Here is a 13,406-nt window from a genome sequence, read left to right on the forward strand (position 1 = left end):
TCAGCTGCTGCATCACACGCCACGGAATCACTGACCCCAGACCTCCAACCCCCAGCTCCCCCAACCCCAGGCTCCTCACCCCCGTTCTCCAGCAGCTTTCCCCTGTAGATTTTGTCCTCCACCACGTCAGTCCAGTACAGGGAGCTCTGGTTGAGGTGGAAGTCCAGGGCGATGGTGTTGCGCAGCCCGGGCACCAGCACGCTGTAATCCCCTCGGTGCAGGTCGATGCGCCGGATCTCGTGGCGGTTGGAGAAGATGATGAAGGGCTTAAAAGGGTCTGGAAGAAGCAGGGAAGGGTCAGAAACAAGGCAGGGGACAGTGCACTCAGCCCCTGTCAGCACAAATCCCACCATCAGTCAGCACAATCCTCAACTCAATGAGAGAACAAACCCCCCAAGGCAGCTGGGGGACTGCTCCCGTCCCTGGTGCCCCCCAAAACACACCCAGGGTTTTGAGTTAGGATGCCAAGATCTGGAACAATCCCTGCCAGGTTATTCCTGCTGCCCCTGCACAGCCAATGGAAATATGGGGCTGGGGGCTGCAGGTCTGGAACAATCCCAGTTTATTCCTGCAGCTCTCCATGCCCCAGCACAGCCAAGGGAAATACAGGGCTGGGGGCTGCAGGATGGGCTCAGCTTTGGCTCCCCTTGGGGCTCTGCCTTCCAGCACACACTGAGAACTTGCCCAGGCTTCTGCAGCTCTCTCCATCAGGCTCCAGCATCCATCCCTCGTAGCAGGAACACTTGACATTGTACTTGTCCTGCTCGCACTTCTGGCTGCACTTGAGGTGCTTGGCACAGTAGCTCTGGATCTGGCAGGTCTTGTTGTCAGCACCCAGCTCCATGCCCAGGGGACAGGAGCACACGATCCCCTCTCCAGGTGCCACCGTGCAGTTGTGGCTGCAGCCTCCGTTGTTGAGGGAGCACTGATCTGTGGGGACAGGACACGGCTGTCACCTCCTGGTGCCACTCTCGGGTCACCAAGTGTCCCCACGCCTGGCCCTGGGCTCACCGCAGAGCTCGCCCTCGTCGGAGCCGTCGCCGCAGTCGTCGGAGCCGTCGCAGAGCTTCTCGGGGGGCAGGCAGATGGAGGTGTTGTTGGCACAGGTGTGGGAGGGGGGTTTGCACACCAGGGACTCGCAGTTCTCCTCATCTGAGTTGTCCTCACAGTCACTGTCACCGTCACAGACCCAGGCCTTGCTGATGCACCGGGCTGAAAGGGACACGGTGGGGAGGGGACAGAGCAGAACCAGTTATTCCAGGCAGACAAGCAGGTCGTGAGCCAGGATGGAAGACGATGGCAGTCCAGGACGACGAGTCAGTCCAGGGGACAGACAGAAGTCGTGACGGATGGGTGACAATTGTTCCAGGGACAGCAGCAGACAGACAGTCAGTGAGCCAGAGACAGACAGATTGGTCAGTCCAGGGACAGCCAGCCAGACAGACAGGTCAGTGAGCCCAGGGAGGGACAGGCAGACAGGTCAGTCAGCCCAGGGATGGACAGACAGGTCAGTCAGTCCAAGGACAGACAGACACATTGGTCAGTCAGTTCTGGGATAGACAGATAGACAGACAGACAGAGTGGTCAGTCAGTCTGGGACAGATAAACAGAAAGGTCAGTGAGCCCAGAGACAGACAGACAGGTCATTCAGCCCAGGGAGAGATAGATGGACAGACAGACTGGTCAGTCCAGGAACAGGCAGACAGGTCAGTGAGCCCAGGGATGGATGGACAGATTGGTCAGCCCAGGGACAGACAGGTCAGTGAGCCCAGGGACGGACAGATGGACGGACAGACAGGTTAGACAGACCAGGGAGGGACATGAGGGTGTTTGAGTGGCTCAGGGCTCCCCAAAAGTTGGATAGGACAGGTCAGGGAGGGCCTGGGGGCTCAGAAGGTCATTCCCTGAACTGGTGTCCCTCCTCCTTTGTCCCCAGCCCACCAAAGTGTGTCCCATTCCTCAGAGAAGAGCAGAAAGGATCTGAAGATGACACCATCCATCAGGACCACGATTCACAGGTTGGCTGTTTGTGTTTCTGCATTATCCCGCCACCCCCAGGTAGGATCCCCTTGCCCCCCTGCTCTCACCTGAATCCTTGCAGCCGAATTTGACGTTGGGGTCGCAGACGTGGGTGACCCCCTCGCAGTTCTTCTCGTCGCTGGAGTCCATGCAGTCCGTGTCACCGTCACAGCGCCACCGCATGGGGATGCACAGCCCGTCCAGCCGGCACTGGAACTCGTCCGTGTGGCAGCCCCCGGGCGGGCGTGTGGCTGTGGGGAGGGCACTGCTCACTGCCTGGTCCCCACGGAGCTGGGGGGCTCCAGGACTGGGTGGGGACCAGCAGCAGGACCACTCAGCCAGCAGGGAAACAGCTGGATGCACCCAGAGCGTCAGGATGGGGATCTGGGGATCCAGGAGTGAATGGGGACCAGGCACTCAGCCAGCAGGGAAATAACTGGAGGCACCCAGAATGTCAGGATGGGGTTCTGGGGATTCAGGAGTGAATGGGGACCAGGCACTCAGACAGCAGGGAAACAGCTGGAAGCACAGGAGAGGGATCTGGGGCTCCAGGACTGGGCAAGAACCAGGCACTCAGACAGCAGGGAAATAACTGAAGGCACCCAGAATGTCAGAATGGGGTTCTGGGGATCCAGGACTGGGCAAGGACCAGGCAATCAAACAGCAGGGAAACAGCTGGAAGCACAGGAGGAGGATCTGGGGCTCCAGGACTGGGCAAGGACCAGGCACTCAGACAGCAGGGAAACAGCTGGAGGCACCCACAGGCACAGGAGTGGGATCTGGGGATCCAGGAGTGAATGAGGACCAGGCACTCAGACAGCAGAGAAACAGCTGGAAGCACCCAGAGTGTCAGGATGGGGATCTGGGCACTGAGTATGGCCACAGAAAGCTGCAGAATTCCCTGCATTTTGGGCAGGAGGGGGATCTGGGCACTGAGTGTGGCCACAGAAAGCTGCAGAATCCCCTTCATTTTTGGCAATGGCTGTGCTTGGGGGTCTCTCCCACGTGCTGGGGCTCACCCTGGTTGGTGCAGTTGGCGTGGGTCTCGTCGCTGTAGTCCCCACAGTCGTTGTCCCCATCACAGGTCCAGTGCACGGGGATGCAGCGGCCGCTGTTGCATTTGAACTGGTTGCTGGAGCAGGAGTGGCTGCAGCCAGCCTCGTCACTGTTGTCCCCACAGTCGTTGTCTGCAGAGGGAATTGGGGTGGCCAGGGGGTCAGCAGGAGCCCGGCCAGGACGGGGCTGGAAGGAGGGAGGACAGCAAAGACCCCTCGGAACAACGGGGGACAGGACAGGCCACGCCACAGAGGGGACGTGGGGTGACAGCAGCCCCTCATCAGTGCTGGTGGTGGGACCCCCACCATGGGCTGGAGACCCCCCAGCCCTCCCACCCCACAGCTCCAGCAGCACACAGAGAAAATGGAACACAGAAACTGCATAGATCAGCCATGAACCTGGATGGGGACTGGGCTCCACTCTGGGGATAGGAGCTCCTTTGGGGGTGCTGGGACAGCCAATTGGGGGGGTTGGATTGTCTGGAGGAGACCCCCATGCCTGCTGTTTGAGGGGGGGTTGGTCTGAGGGTAGCTGGACACTGGCAATGCAGCCCCTCTGCCTGCCTGGCACAGGGGGCATGGGCTGGGCACCGCCACAGGGATCCACTGTGGGTGCCCCACCTGAGACTGGGCAAGGGGATTTGCCTCCTGGTGCCTCAGGATGGACACGAGGACGGTGGCACTGATGGAGATGGTGGCACTGTGGGGACAGTGGCACTGATGGGGACAGTGGCACTGATGGGGATGATGGCACTGATGAGGACATTGGCAGTGATGGGGACAATGACACTGATGGGACCAATGGCACTGATGGAGATATTGGCACTGATGGGGAAGATGGCATTGATGGGGATGATGGCACTGATAGGGACATTGGCACTGATGGGGACAATGGCACTGATGGGGATGATGGCACTGATGGGGATATTGGCACTGATGGGGATGATGGCATTGATGGGGATGATGGCACTGTGGGGACAGTGGCACTGATGGGGATGATGGCACAGGGGGCATTGCTGGAGAGGAGCAGGGCATCACCAGAGGCACCAGAGGCATTGCTGGAGAGCTAGGGGGCATCACCAGTGGCACCAGAGGCATCACCAGAGGCACCAGGGGCATTACCAGAGGCACCAGGGGCATTACCAGAGGCACAGGGGGCATTGCCAGAAGCACAGGGGCATCACCAGAGGCACAGGGGCATTGCCAGAGGCACAGGGGGCATCACCAGAGGCACAGGGGACATTGCCAGAGGTACCAGGGGCATCACCAGAGGCCCAGGGGCATTGCTGGAGAGCTGGGGGGCATTGCCAGAGGCACAGGGGCATTGCCAGAGGCACCAGGGGCATTACCAGAGGCACAGGGGGCATTGCCAGAGGCACAGGGGCATTACCAGAGGCACAGGGGCATTGCCAGAGGCACAGGGGCATTGCCAGAGGCACAGGGGGCATTGCCAGAGGCACAGGGGGCATTGCCAGAGGCACAGGGGCATTACCAGAGGCACAGGGGGCATTGCCAGAGGCAGCAGGGGCATCACCAGAGGCACAGGGGCATTGCCAGAGGCACAGGGGGCATTGCCAGAGGCACAGGGGGGCATTGCCAGTGTCCAGCACCCCCAGGGCTCACAGCCCCCTGGAGGGGCAGGTCTGGGGGCTCAGGGGGGCTCAGGTGGGAGGTTCTGGTGCATGTTGATCTATGCACTAACCGGTAGGCTTTGGACAGTTCTTTTCGTCAGAGCCATCCCCACAATCTTTTTCTGAAACACAGAACCACCAGACAGGAGCGTGGGCACGGTGACAAACACAACACAGCACAGGTGACAAACACAGAGGGTGGCACAGAGACACTGGGACACGGACAGGGACACACAGAGCTTGGGAGGCGAGACCAGAAGCAGCAGAGGGTGCTGGGGGAGTGGGGGGCAGCCAGGGTTGGGGTACCCTCATGGTGCTGTAGCTCCTGCCCCAGCCCTGCACTCCCAGCTCTGCTCAGCCAGGCACCAGTGCCTCGCCCTGCTCTGAAGATGTTAATTATTCCCAACGAGGCACAGAGGCTCAAAAATTGATATAAACTTGTGGGAAAGGAAAATCAAACTCTCTGTCCCAGGTCTGGCCCTGGAAACATCCAAGGGCAGATGGGAGCTGGCTGGGAGAGCTCTCCTGCCTTCCCTGGGCTGCAGGACCTGCCTGAGCCCTGCCAGCAGCTCTGGCTGTGCCACACTTTATTCCAGCACCAGGGCAAGGTTTAGAAACCTTACAAAATATGCCAAGGTCTGGAACAATCCCTGCCAGGCTATTCCTGCTGCCCCAGCACAGCCATGGGGCTGGGAAAGAAAATCAACCTTGGGGCAAACCCTCTGTCCCAGGTCTGGCTCTGGAAACATCCAAGGGCAGATGGGAGCTGGCTGGGAGAGCTCTCCTGCCTTCCCTGGGCTGCAGGACCTGCCTGAGCCCTGCTGGCAGCTCTGGCTGTGCCACACTTTGCTCCAGCACCAGGGCAGGGTTTTGGAAACCTACAAAGGATGCCAAGGTCTGGAACAATCCCTGCCAGGTTATTCCCCCAGCTCTCCCTGCCCCAGCACATTTGGGGGGCTGCTCCCAGTCCCTGGTGCCCCCAAAACACACCCAGGGTTTTGGAAACCTTACAAAGGATGCCAAAGTCTGGAACAATCCCTGCCAGGCTATTCCTGCTGCCCCAGCACAGCCATGGGGCTGGGAAAGGAAATCAACCTTGGGGCAAACCCTCTGTCCCAAGTTTGGCCCTGGAAAGATCCAAGGGCAGATGGGAGCTGGCTGGAAGAGCTCTCCTGCCTTCCCTGAGGCTACAGGACCTGACTCAGTCATGGCACACTTTGTTCCAACACCAGGACAAGGTTTTGGAAACCTTGCAAAGGATGCCAAGGTCTGGAACAATCCCTGCCAGGTTATTCCAGCACAGCCAAGGGAAATACGGGGCTGGGGGCTGCAGGATGGGCTCAGTTTTGGCTCAAGCCCACTCCCCTTGGGGTCTGCCTTCAGCACATGCTGAGAATTGGCCCAAATTGCCCAAATGGGGTCCCTGCCAGGCAGCACCCCCTGCTCAAGTCTCGCCATCCCTTTGGGGACACCCAGGGCCGGGTCCTCACCGTTGTCACAGCGCCAGTTGATGTTGATGCAGCGCCCGTTGTTGCAGGTGAACTGTGTCAGGGGGAAGCAGGTCGGGTAGGCTGAGGGGAGGGAGAGGCACCATCAGCACACCCCAACACACATCAGGGCACCCCAACCCTCCTCACAGCCCCGGGGAGCACCCCCAGGGCTCCTGGTCCAGGTTGCAATGCAAGATGTTTTCTATCACCATCTGTAGGGCAGATTATCTTTTGTCAAGTTTGCCTTATTGCAGATTATTTTTGTGGGCAGTTTGCCTTATCTCTCTCTTTGAGTGCTCACAATCACTCCTCCCTCGGAGGGGACATCTGCTGATAACAGCTATTGGATGTCAGTGCATGGCTGATAAGAGCTACAGCATCCCATTGGGAGATGTGAGCCCAGAGGGAGGAGCCAAACATTCCTACCTGGATACAATCCGAGATTTCAAATATTCCTACCGGAGGATTTCAAACATCCTACCGGATACAATCTGAGATTTCACACATTCCTGCCTGGATACAATCTGAGATTTCAAACATTCCTACCCAGATATAATCCAGAGGTTTTGAGACACCAGCACGGCTTCTCCACTGGATTCCCCAGAGGAACAGCAGCTGCCTCTTCCACTGGATCTTCAGAGGAATATCTATAGGACCCCCTTGCTTCAACAGAACCACCCCTGACACTGCAGGAGGGCTGCAGCCACAATTCCAACGGGACTGCTGCCGACACCCTGACCCACAGGGTGCCAGGTTGGGTTCTGACTCTGTCAGTGTTGTTTTAGTGTACTGCATTGTTTATTTTATCCTTTTATTTTTTTTTTTCTCCCCTATTAAAGAACTGTTATTTCCTGCTCCCCTTTTTTTTTTTTGCCCGAGAGCCCCTTAATTTCAAATTTATAACAATAAATATATTTTTATGTATTATTGCTATAAATATATTTATTGCTATTGCAGGGGTGGGGAAGGTTTACATTCTCCATTTCAGGGGAGGCTCCTGCCTTCCTTAACAGACACCTGTCTTTCCAAACCAAGACAAACTGTTATTCCTGCTCCCATATTTTTTTGCCTGAGAGCCCCTTAATTTCAAATTTATAGCAATTAGGAGGAGGGGGAGTTTTACATTCTCCATTTCAGGGGAGGCTCCTGCCTTCCTTAGCAGACTCCTGTCTTTCCAAACCAAGCCAGCTCCCAGTCCCAGCTCACCACACGAGGCAGACTCGTCAGAGCGGTCCCCACAGTCATCATCCAGGTCACAGGTCCAGGAGATGGGGATGCAGCGGCCACTGGCGCAGGAGAACTGGTTGGGGGAGCAGGTCCGGGCTGGCCAGGAGGGACAGATGGAGTGTTAATGGCTCATTGTACCTTGTTTTATCAGGGGAAGGTGGGGAACAACCCCCTGGGCTCCCAGGTGCAAAACCAAGGTGTGAGACTGCAAAACCTCAGGTTGTGGCTCAGCACGGGCTCTCCTGAGGCTCCCTGAGGGCAAGGCAGGGTCCTCACCTGAGCAGGTGGAGTTGGACTCGTCCTCGTTGTTGCCACAGTCGTTGTCGCCGTCGCAGAGCCAGCGGTTGGGGATGCAGCGGTTGTTCTTGCACTTGAAGCGGTCTGAGGGGCAGGTGTGCTGGTCTGTGGGGGGAAATCACACTGAGAACCATCCTCATCCCACCCCATCCCTCCAACAAAGAGAAAAACTGGGGCAGAAAAGGGCTGGAGGCTCAAACTTGGCATCAGAATCTCAACCAACTCTCCTGTGCTGCGCCCAAGAAGGGCATGGATGGCACAGGGACAGGGATAGGGACAAGGGCCAGCACTGCCCCAAAGGAGGGCATGGAAGGGACAGGGACAGGGCCAGCACTGCCCCAAAGGAGGGCATGGATGGCACAGGGACAGGGACAGGGCCAGCACTGCCCCAAAGGAGGGCATGGAAGGGACAGGGACAGGGTCAGCACTGCCCCAAAGGAGCCCGAGAGGACACAGAGGATTCCTGGCTGCTCAACCCTTTCCCAACCACTTCCTCCACATCTGGAGGAGCCCAAATCCCACCACCCAGGAGGGATCACCCACGGCAGAGCTCGGGGGCCTCGTCACTGTTGTCCAGGCAGTCGTTGTCCCCATCACATTTCCAGCGCTCCTGGATGCAGCGGTTGTTCTTGCAGGCGAACTCCCCGGGCTGGCACTGAGGCGGGGGGATGTAGGATGGATTGGCTGCCAACAGGAAAGCACAGGCAGGATTTTAACCAAGTGATCCCGTGCAGCATCCCATGGGGAGAGCCCCCAAAAGGGTCTCAGCCTACCCTGGCAGGTGACAGAGTCCGGCCCCAGGATCTGGTCCTCGGCACAGGCGCACTGACGGCCCCGCGGGGTGGCCAGGCACAGGCTGCTGCAGCCCCCGTTGTTGACACGGCATTTGTTGGAGCCCACTGTGGAGGGAAAGGGTGAGGAGGTGGCATTTCAGTGCCCAGGGTGCCCTGCAGACCCACTGGGGTGCTGGGAGCCCCCAGCCCCTGGGGACAGTCACAGCTGGAAGGCAGCTGGAAACACCAGGTGAGGCCACAGGGACCCCTCAGGTGACACTGAGCCTGGGGGACAGGCATGGGGACAGCTAAAAAAAAAACAAAAAGAGGTGAGGGGAAGCTCAGACTCGCCCCCAAAACCCTCAACAGCAGCCACAGTTGAAAGGCAGCTAGAAACACCAGGTGAGACCATGGGGACACAGAGTCTGATGAAATCAGGGTGGGAAAAAGATGGAAGGGCAGGAAATGAACAGGAAAGAAAAAGAAGGAGCATGGAGACAGCTAAAAGGCAACAAAAAGAGCTGGGGGGAAGCTCAGACTCGCCCCCAAAACCCTCAACAGCAGTCACAGCTGGAAGGCAGCTGGAAACATCAGGTGAGGTGACAGGGACACGGAGCCTGATGGAATTAGGGTGGGCAAAAGAGGGAAGGCTACAAGGGCAGGGCATGAAGAACAGGAAAGAAAAACACAAAGGGTGAGGAGATGGCATCTCAGTGCCCAGGGTGCCCTGCAGACCCATGGGGTGCTAGGAACCCCCAGCCCCTGGGGGCAGGCAGAGGTGGAAGCCAGCTGGAAACACCAGGTGAGGCCACAGGGACACAGAGCCTGACAGAATTAGGGTAGGAAAAAGATGGAAGGCTGGAAGGGCAGGGAATGAACAACAGGAAAGAAAAACAAGGAGCATGGGGACGGCTAAAAGGCAACAAAAAGAGGTGTGGGGGCTGCTTAGGAAGTTCAGCCTCTCCCCCAGCCCCCCTGGACTCCCTCAACAGCAGCCACAGCTGGAAGGCAGCTGGAAACACCAGGGATACAGAGCTTGATGGAATTAGGGTGGGAAAAAGAGGGAAGGCTGGAAGGGCAGGGAATGAACAACAGGAAAGAAAAACAAGGAGCATGGGGACGGCTAAAAGGCAACAAAAAGAGGTGTGGGGGCTGCTTAGGAAGCTCAGCCTCTCCCCCAGCCCCTGGTGGGCTCTCACCTTGCTGCTGCTGGGCGTCGTACATGCGGATCTCGAAGATGGGCGGGCGCTCGTTGCGCAGCAGGCTCACGGCCTTGGAGGCCTGCTCCAGGCGGTAGATGCTGCCGCTGCGGTACTCGGTCCAGAAGAGAAAATTGCTGTAGTGGCACAGCCCGAAGGCGTGGTTCAGCTCCGGGCCCTCGTACACGATCTGTGCGTGTGGGGAGGAGGAGAGGGGATGTTAGGTGGGGTGGGTGATCAGGGATAGGGACATGGATAGGGTGATGGGAGAGCAGAGAGGCTCTGTCAGATAGGATGGGAACTCGGGGACAGCAGCAGGGACAGGCTGATCAGGGACAGGGACAGGGACAGGGTGATCAGGGACAAGCACAGGGTGATGGAAAGAGAGAGCAGAGAGGATCACATGAGATGGGCACTCATGAGACATCATATGAGAGAGCAGGAGCACATGGGATGGGCACTCAGGGACAAGGACAGGGTGATCAGGGACAGGGACGGGGATAGGGACAGGGACAGGGACAGGGAACAGGAACAGGGATAGGGTGATCAGGGACAAGGACAGGGGCAGGGATAGGGATAGGGTGATCAGGGGACAAGGACAGGAATAGGAACAGGGACAGAGACAGGGACAGGGTGATCAGGGATAGGGACAGAGATGGGGACAAAGACAGGGACAGGGATAGGGACAGAGACAGGGAACAGCCACAGGGACAGGGTGATAGAAGGGGAGAGCAGAGAGGCTCCCTTAGTTGGGATGGGCACTCAGGGACAGCAACAGGGACAGGAACAGGGACAGAGGCAGGGACAGGGAAAGGCACAGGGACAGGGACAGGGTGATGGGACAGGGACAGGGTGATGGAAGTGGAGAGCAGAGAGGTCACAGCTCAGCTCCCCAGTGCTGTGAATAATCAATGTCCCAGACTCCACTCACCTTCCTATCAGTGCCATTGAGATAAACCATCTCAATGCGGTCGTAGTACGCATCCACCCAGTAGAGGATCTTGGCTGGGATGTCCAGGCTCAGCCCGTTGGGCCACAGGACAGTCTTGGAGGTGATGAAGATGTTTCTGTTGGATCCATCCATCCAAGCCCTCTCAATCTTGCCCCTCTTGCTGTCCTTGGGATCCTCCTCCCAGTCTGTCCAGTACATCCACCTGCCATGGACATCAAACTGAGACTTGACCTGGCCACCACAGCTCGTGACAAGACCCAACCACCTCCCTGTGGCCCCACCAGACAGCCCAGCCCACCCAGGCACCCTCACCCATTCAGGGGGTCCACCACAATGGCACGGGGGTGCGTCATCTTCCCCTCGATCAGAGTCTTCCTCGTCTGGGCAGCCTTTTCCAGCCGTGCCACGCTGATGGTCTTCTTGGGGCCATCATCTGTCCAGTACAGGTTGTTCCCCATCCAGTCCACAGCGATGCCCTCCACATTGTGGATGCCTTTGGGGGGAAATTGGAGCGGGTTTGTCACCAGGCAGGAGGTGAAAAGTGGAAGGAACAGCTCCAAAAGTGCCCAATCCTGACCCAAATTGAGGGGGATGATGGGCACCCAGCCCGATGAGAAAGTTTGTTAGAGCTGCTCTTTGAACAGAGAAAATTTTATGGAAAATCTGCTACAATTTTATGGAAAGTCGGCTAAAATATTATGAAATGCTAAATATACTGAAAATTTGGACTGTAGACATGTCAAGTGGGATCATCCTGAGCTAATGGATGTTTGAGTATTCTGGGTATTAAGCTCCTTGTATCTCAGACAGGTGATTATTATTATGATAATATTATATAATATATATAATCATACTATCATATAATAGTATCATTATTATGTTAATATGATAGGATAATATGATTATATGTATTATATATATTCTATATGATAAGATTATATTATTATACAATTATTATCATTATTACTACTATTAAATTATATTATTATGACAATGTTATATGATAATATGATTATATATGATATATATACTATATGACATATATTCTATATGATAATATTATTACTACAACTATTATTATTACTATTATTACTATTAAATTATTATATAAATATATATAATTTATATATTACTATAATTTCTTTATTTGATTTTATTGTTATTGTTATTACTAGATATTTATAATTATTATAAATTACTGTCATTTACATGATATATATACATTTATATATGTATAAATTACTATTACTATTATTATTACTATTAAATTATTATTTTATATAAATATATAAATTAATATAGAAATAAATTACTATAATTTAATCTATTTTATTTTATTTTAATTACTATATATTATTTCTAATTACTATAAATTTATGTATATATATATATATATATATATATATATATATAAATATAATTATTACAATTATTATTATTACTATTAAATTATTATTATGATAATCATTTTATTATCCTTCCTGCAAGGCCAGGCCCCTTGGCCACTCACCATCCTTCAGGATTGTCTCCCTCTCCGTGCCATCGATCTTCTGGCGCCCTATGAGATAACTGGTGGTGTCAGCAAAGTAGATGAAGCCAGTCTCAGCATGGAAGTCCAGAGCCCTGGGGTTCATCAGGTTCTCGATGGGGATCATGTGCTCATCGGGCACCTTGGCACCCATGTCCATGCCCCGGATGATGCCAGGACGTCCCTTCCCGTACACCAGGAACAGCTCGTGCTCGGGCTCTGCGGAGAGACAGCAGTGCCATGGGGGTGGCAGGTGGCACTGGGGCTGTGGTGGGCTCACAGCAGGGCATGCAGAGCCTTTCTCTCCAGCCCCTCACCCCAAAGATCCCCCCAGGAAAGGCAGCACTCACTTTTGCAGGATTTCCCGTCGCTGCCCAGGCTGAAGCCGGAGCGGCAGCGGCAGGTCCGGCTCTTGTGGCTGTTCCCCAGCAGGCAGATGTCGGAGCAGCCTCCTGGCTTCCCAAACTGATCTGGCTCGCAGGCGTGGCTCCTCACTGCAACACAGAGAGGGGCTGCAGCTGCTGGGGACACTGGGGGGACAGGGAGCCCCTGGGGGACAGGGTCACAGGGGGGACAGGGAGCACGTGGGGGACAGGGAGCATGAGGGGGACAGGGATACAGAGGGGACAGGGATACAGGGGGGACAGGGACACAGAGGGGACAGGGACACAGAGGGGACAGGGAGCATGTGGGGGACAGGGAGCATGTGGGGGACAGGGATACAGAGGGGACAGGGACAGGGGGGACAGGGATACAGGGGGGACAGGGAGTACGTGGGGGACAGGGAGCATGAGGGGACAGGGACACAGGGGGGACAGGGACACCAGGGGGGACGGGGATACAGAGGGGACAGGGAGCATGTGGGGGACAGGGATACAGGGGGGACAGGGAGCATGTGGGGGACAGGGAGCATGTGGGGGACAGGGACACAGGGGGGACAGGGATACAGGGGGGACAGGGATACAGAGGGGACAGGGAGCATGTGGGGGACAGGGATACAGGGGGGACAGGGACACAGGGGGGACAGGGACACAGGGGGGACAGGGAGCATGTGGGGGACAGGGACACAGGGGGGACAGGGACACAGGGGGGACAGGGATACAGAGGGGACAGGGACACAGAGGGGACAGGGACACTGTGGGGGACAGGGACACAGGGGGGACAGGGATACAGAGGGGACAGGGACACAGGGGGGACAGAGACACAGAGGGGACAGGGACACTGGGGGGACAGGG

General features: G+C 55.9%; 1 protein-coding gene across 4 annotated transcripts in view; it reads right to left on the reverse strand.

Moving 5' to 3' along the window:
* Nucleotides 1–13,406, reverse strand: part of LRP1 (LDL receptor related protein 1) — a 142,524-nt gene that overhangs the window by 56,094 nt on the left and 73,024 nt on the right. For all 4 annotated transcript variants that reach the window (XM_064734737.1, XM_064734735.1, XM_064734736.1 and 1 more), the window contains exons 10-24: nt 12,522–12,665; nt 12,154–12,390; nt 10,956–11,136; nt 10,623–10,845; nt 9,692–9,881; nt 8,493–8,618; nt 8,263–8,403; nt 7,699–7,824; nt 7,402–7,518; nt 6,196–6,276; nt 3,039–3,206; nt 2,088–2,270; nt 1,012–1,212; nt 685–930; nt 80–277 (exon numbers count right to left, since the gene is read on the reverse strand). In XM_064734737.1, the coding sequence (XP_064590807.1) occupies nt 80–277; nt 685–930; nt 1,012–1,212; nt 2,088–2,270; nt 3,039–3,206; nt 6,196–6,276; nt 7,402–7,518; nt 7,699–7,824; nt 8,263–8,403; nt 8,493–8,618; nt 9,692–9,881; nt 10,623–10,845; nt 10,956–11,136; nt 12,154–12,390; nt 12,522–12,665 (2,562 nt within the window). The remainder of the gene's footprint in view (nt 1–79; nt 278–684; nt 931–1,011; nt 1,213–2,087; nt 2,271–3,038; nt 3,207–6,195; nt 6,277–7,401; nt 7,519–7,698; nt 7,825–8,262; nt 8,404–8,492; nt 8,619–9,691; nt 9,882–10,622; nt 10,846–10,955; nt 11,137–12,153; nt 12,391–12,521; nt 12,666–13,406) is intronic.

This window comes from Zonotrichia leucophrys, chromosome 29, assembly GCF_028769735.1.
Source record: "Zonotrichia leucophrys gambelii isolate GWCS_2022_RI chromosome 29, RI_Zleu_2.0, whole genome shotgun sequence".
In the NCBI taxonomy this organism is placed as follows: domain Eukaryota; kingdom Metazoa; phylum Chordata; class Aves; order Passeriformes; family Passerellidae; genus Zonotrichia; species Zonotrichia leucophrys.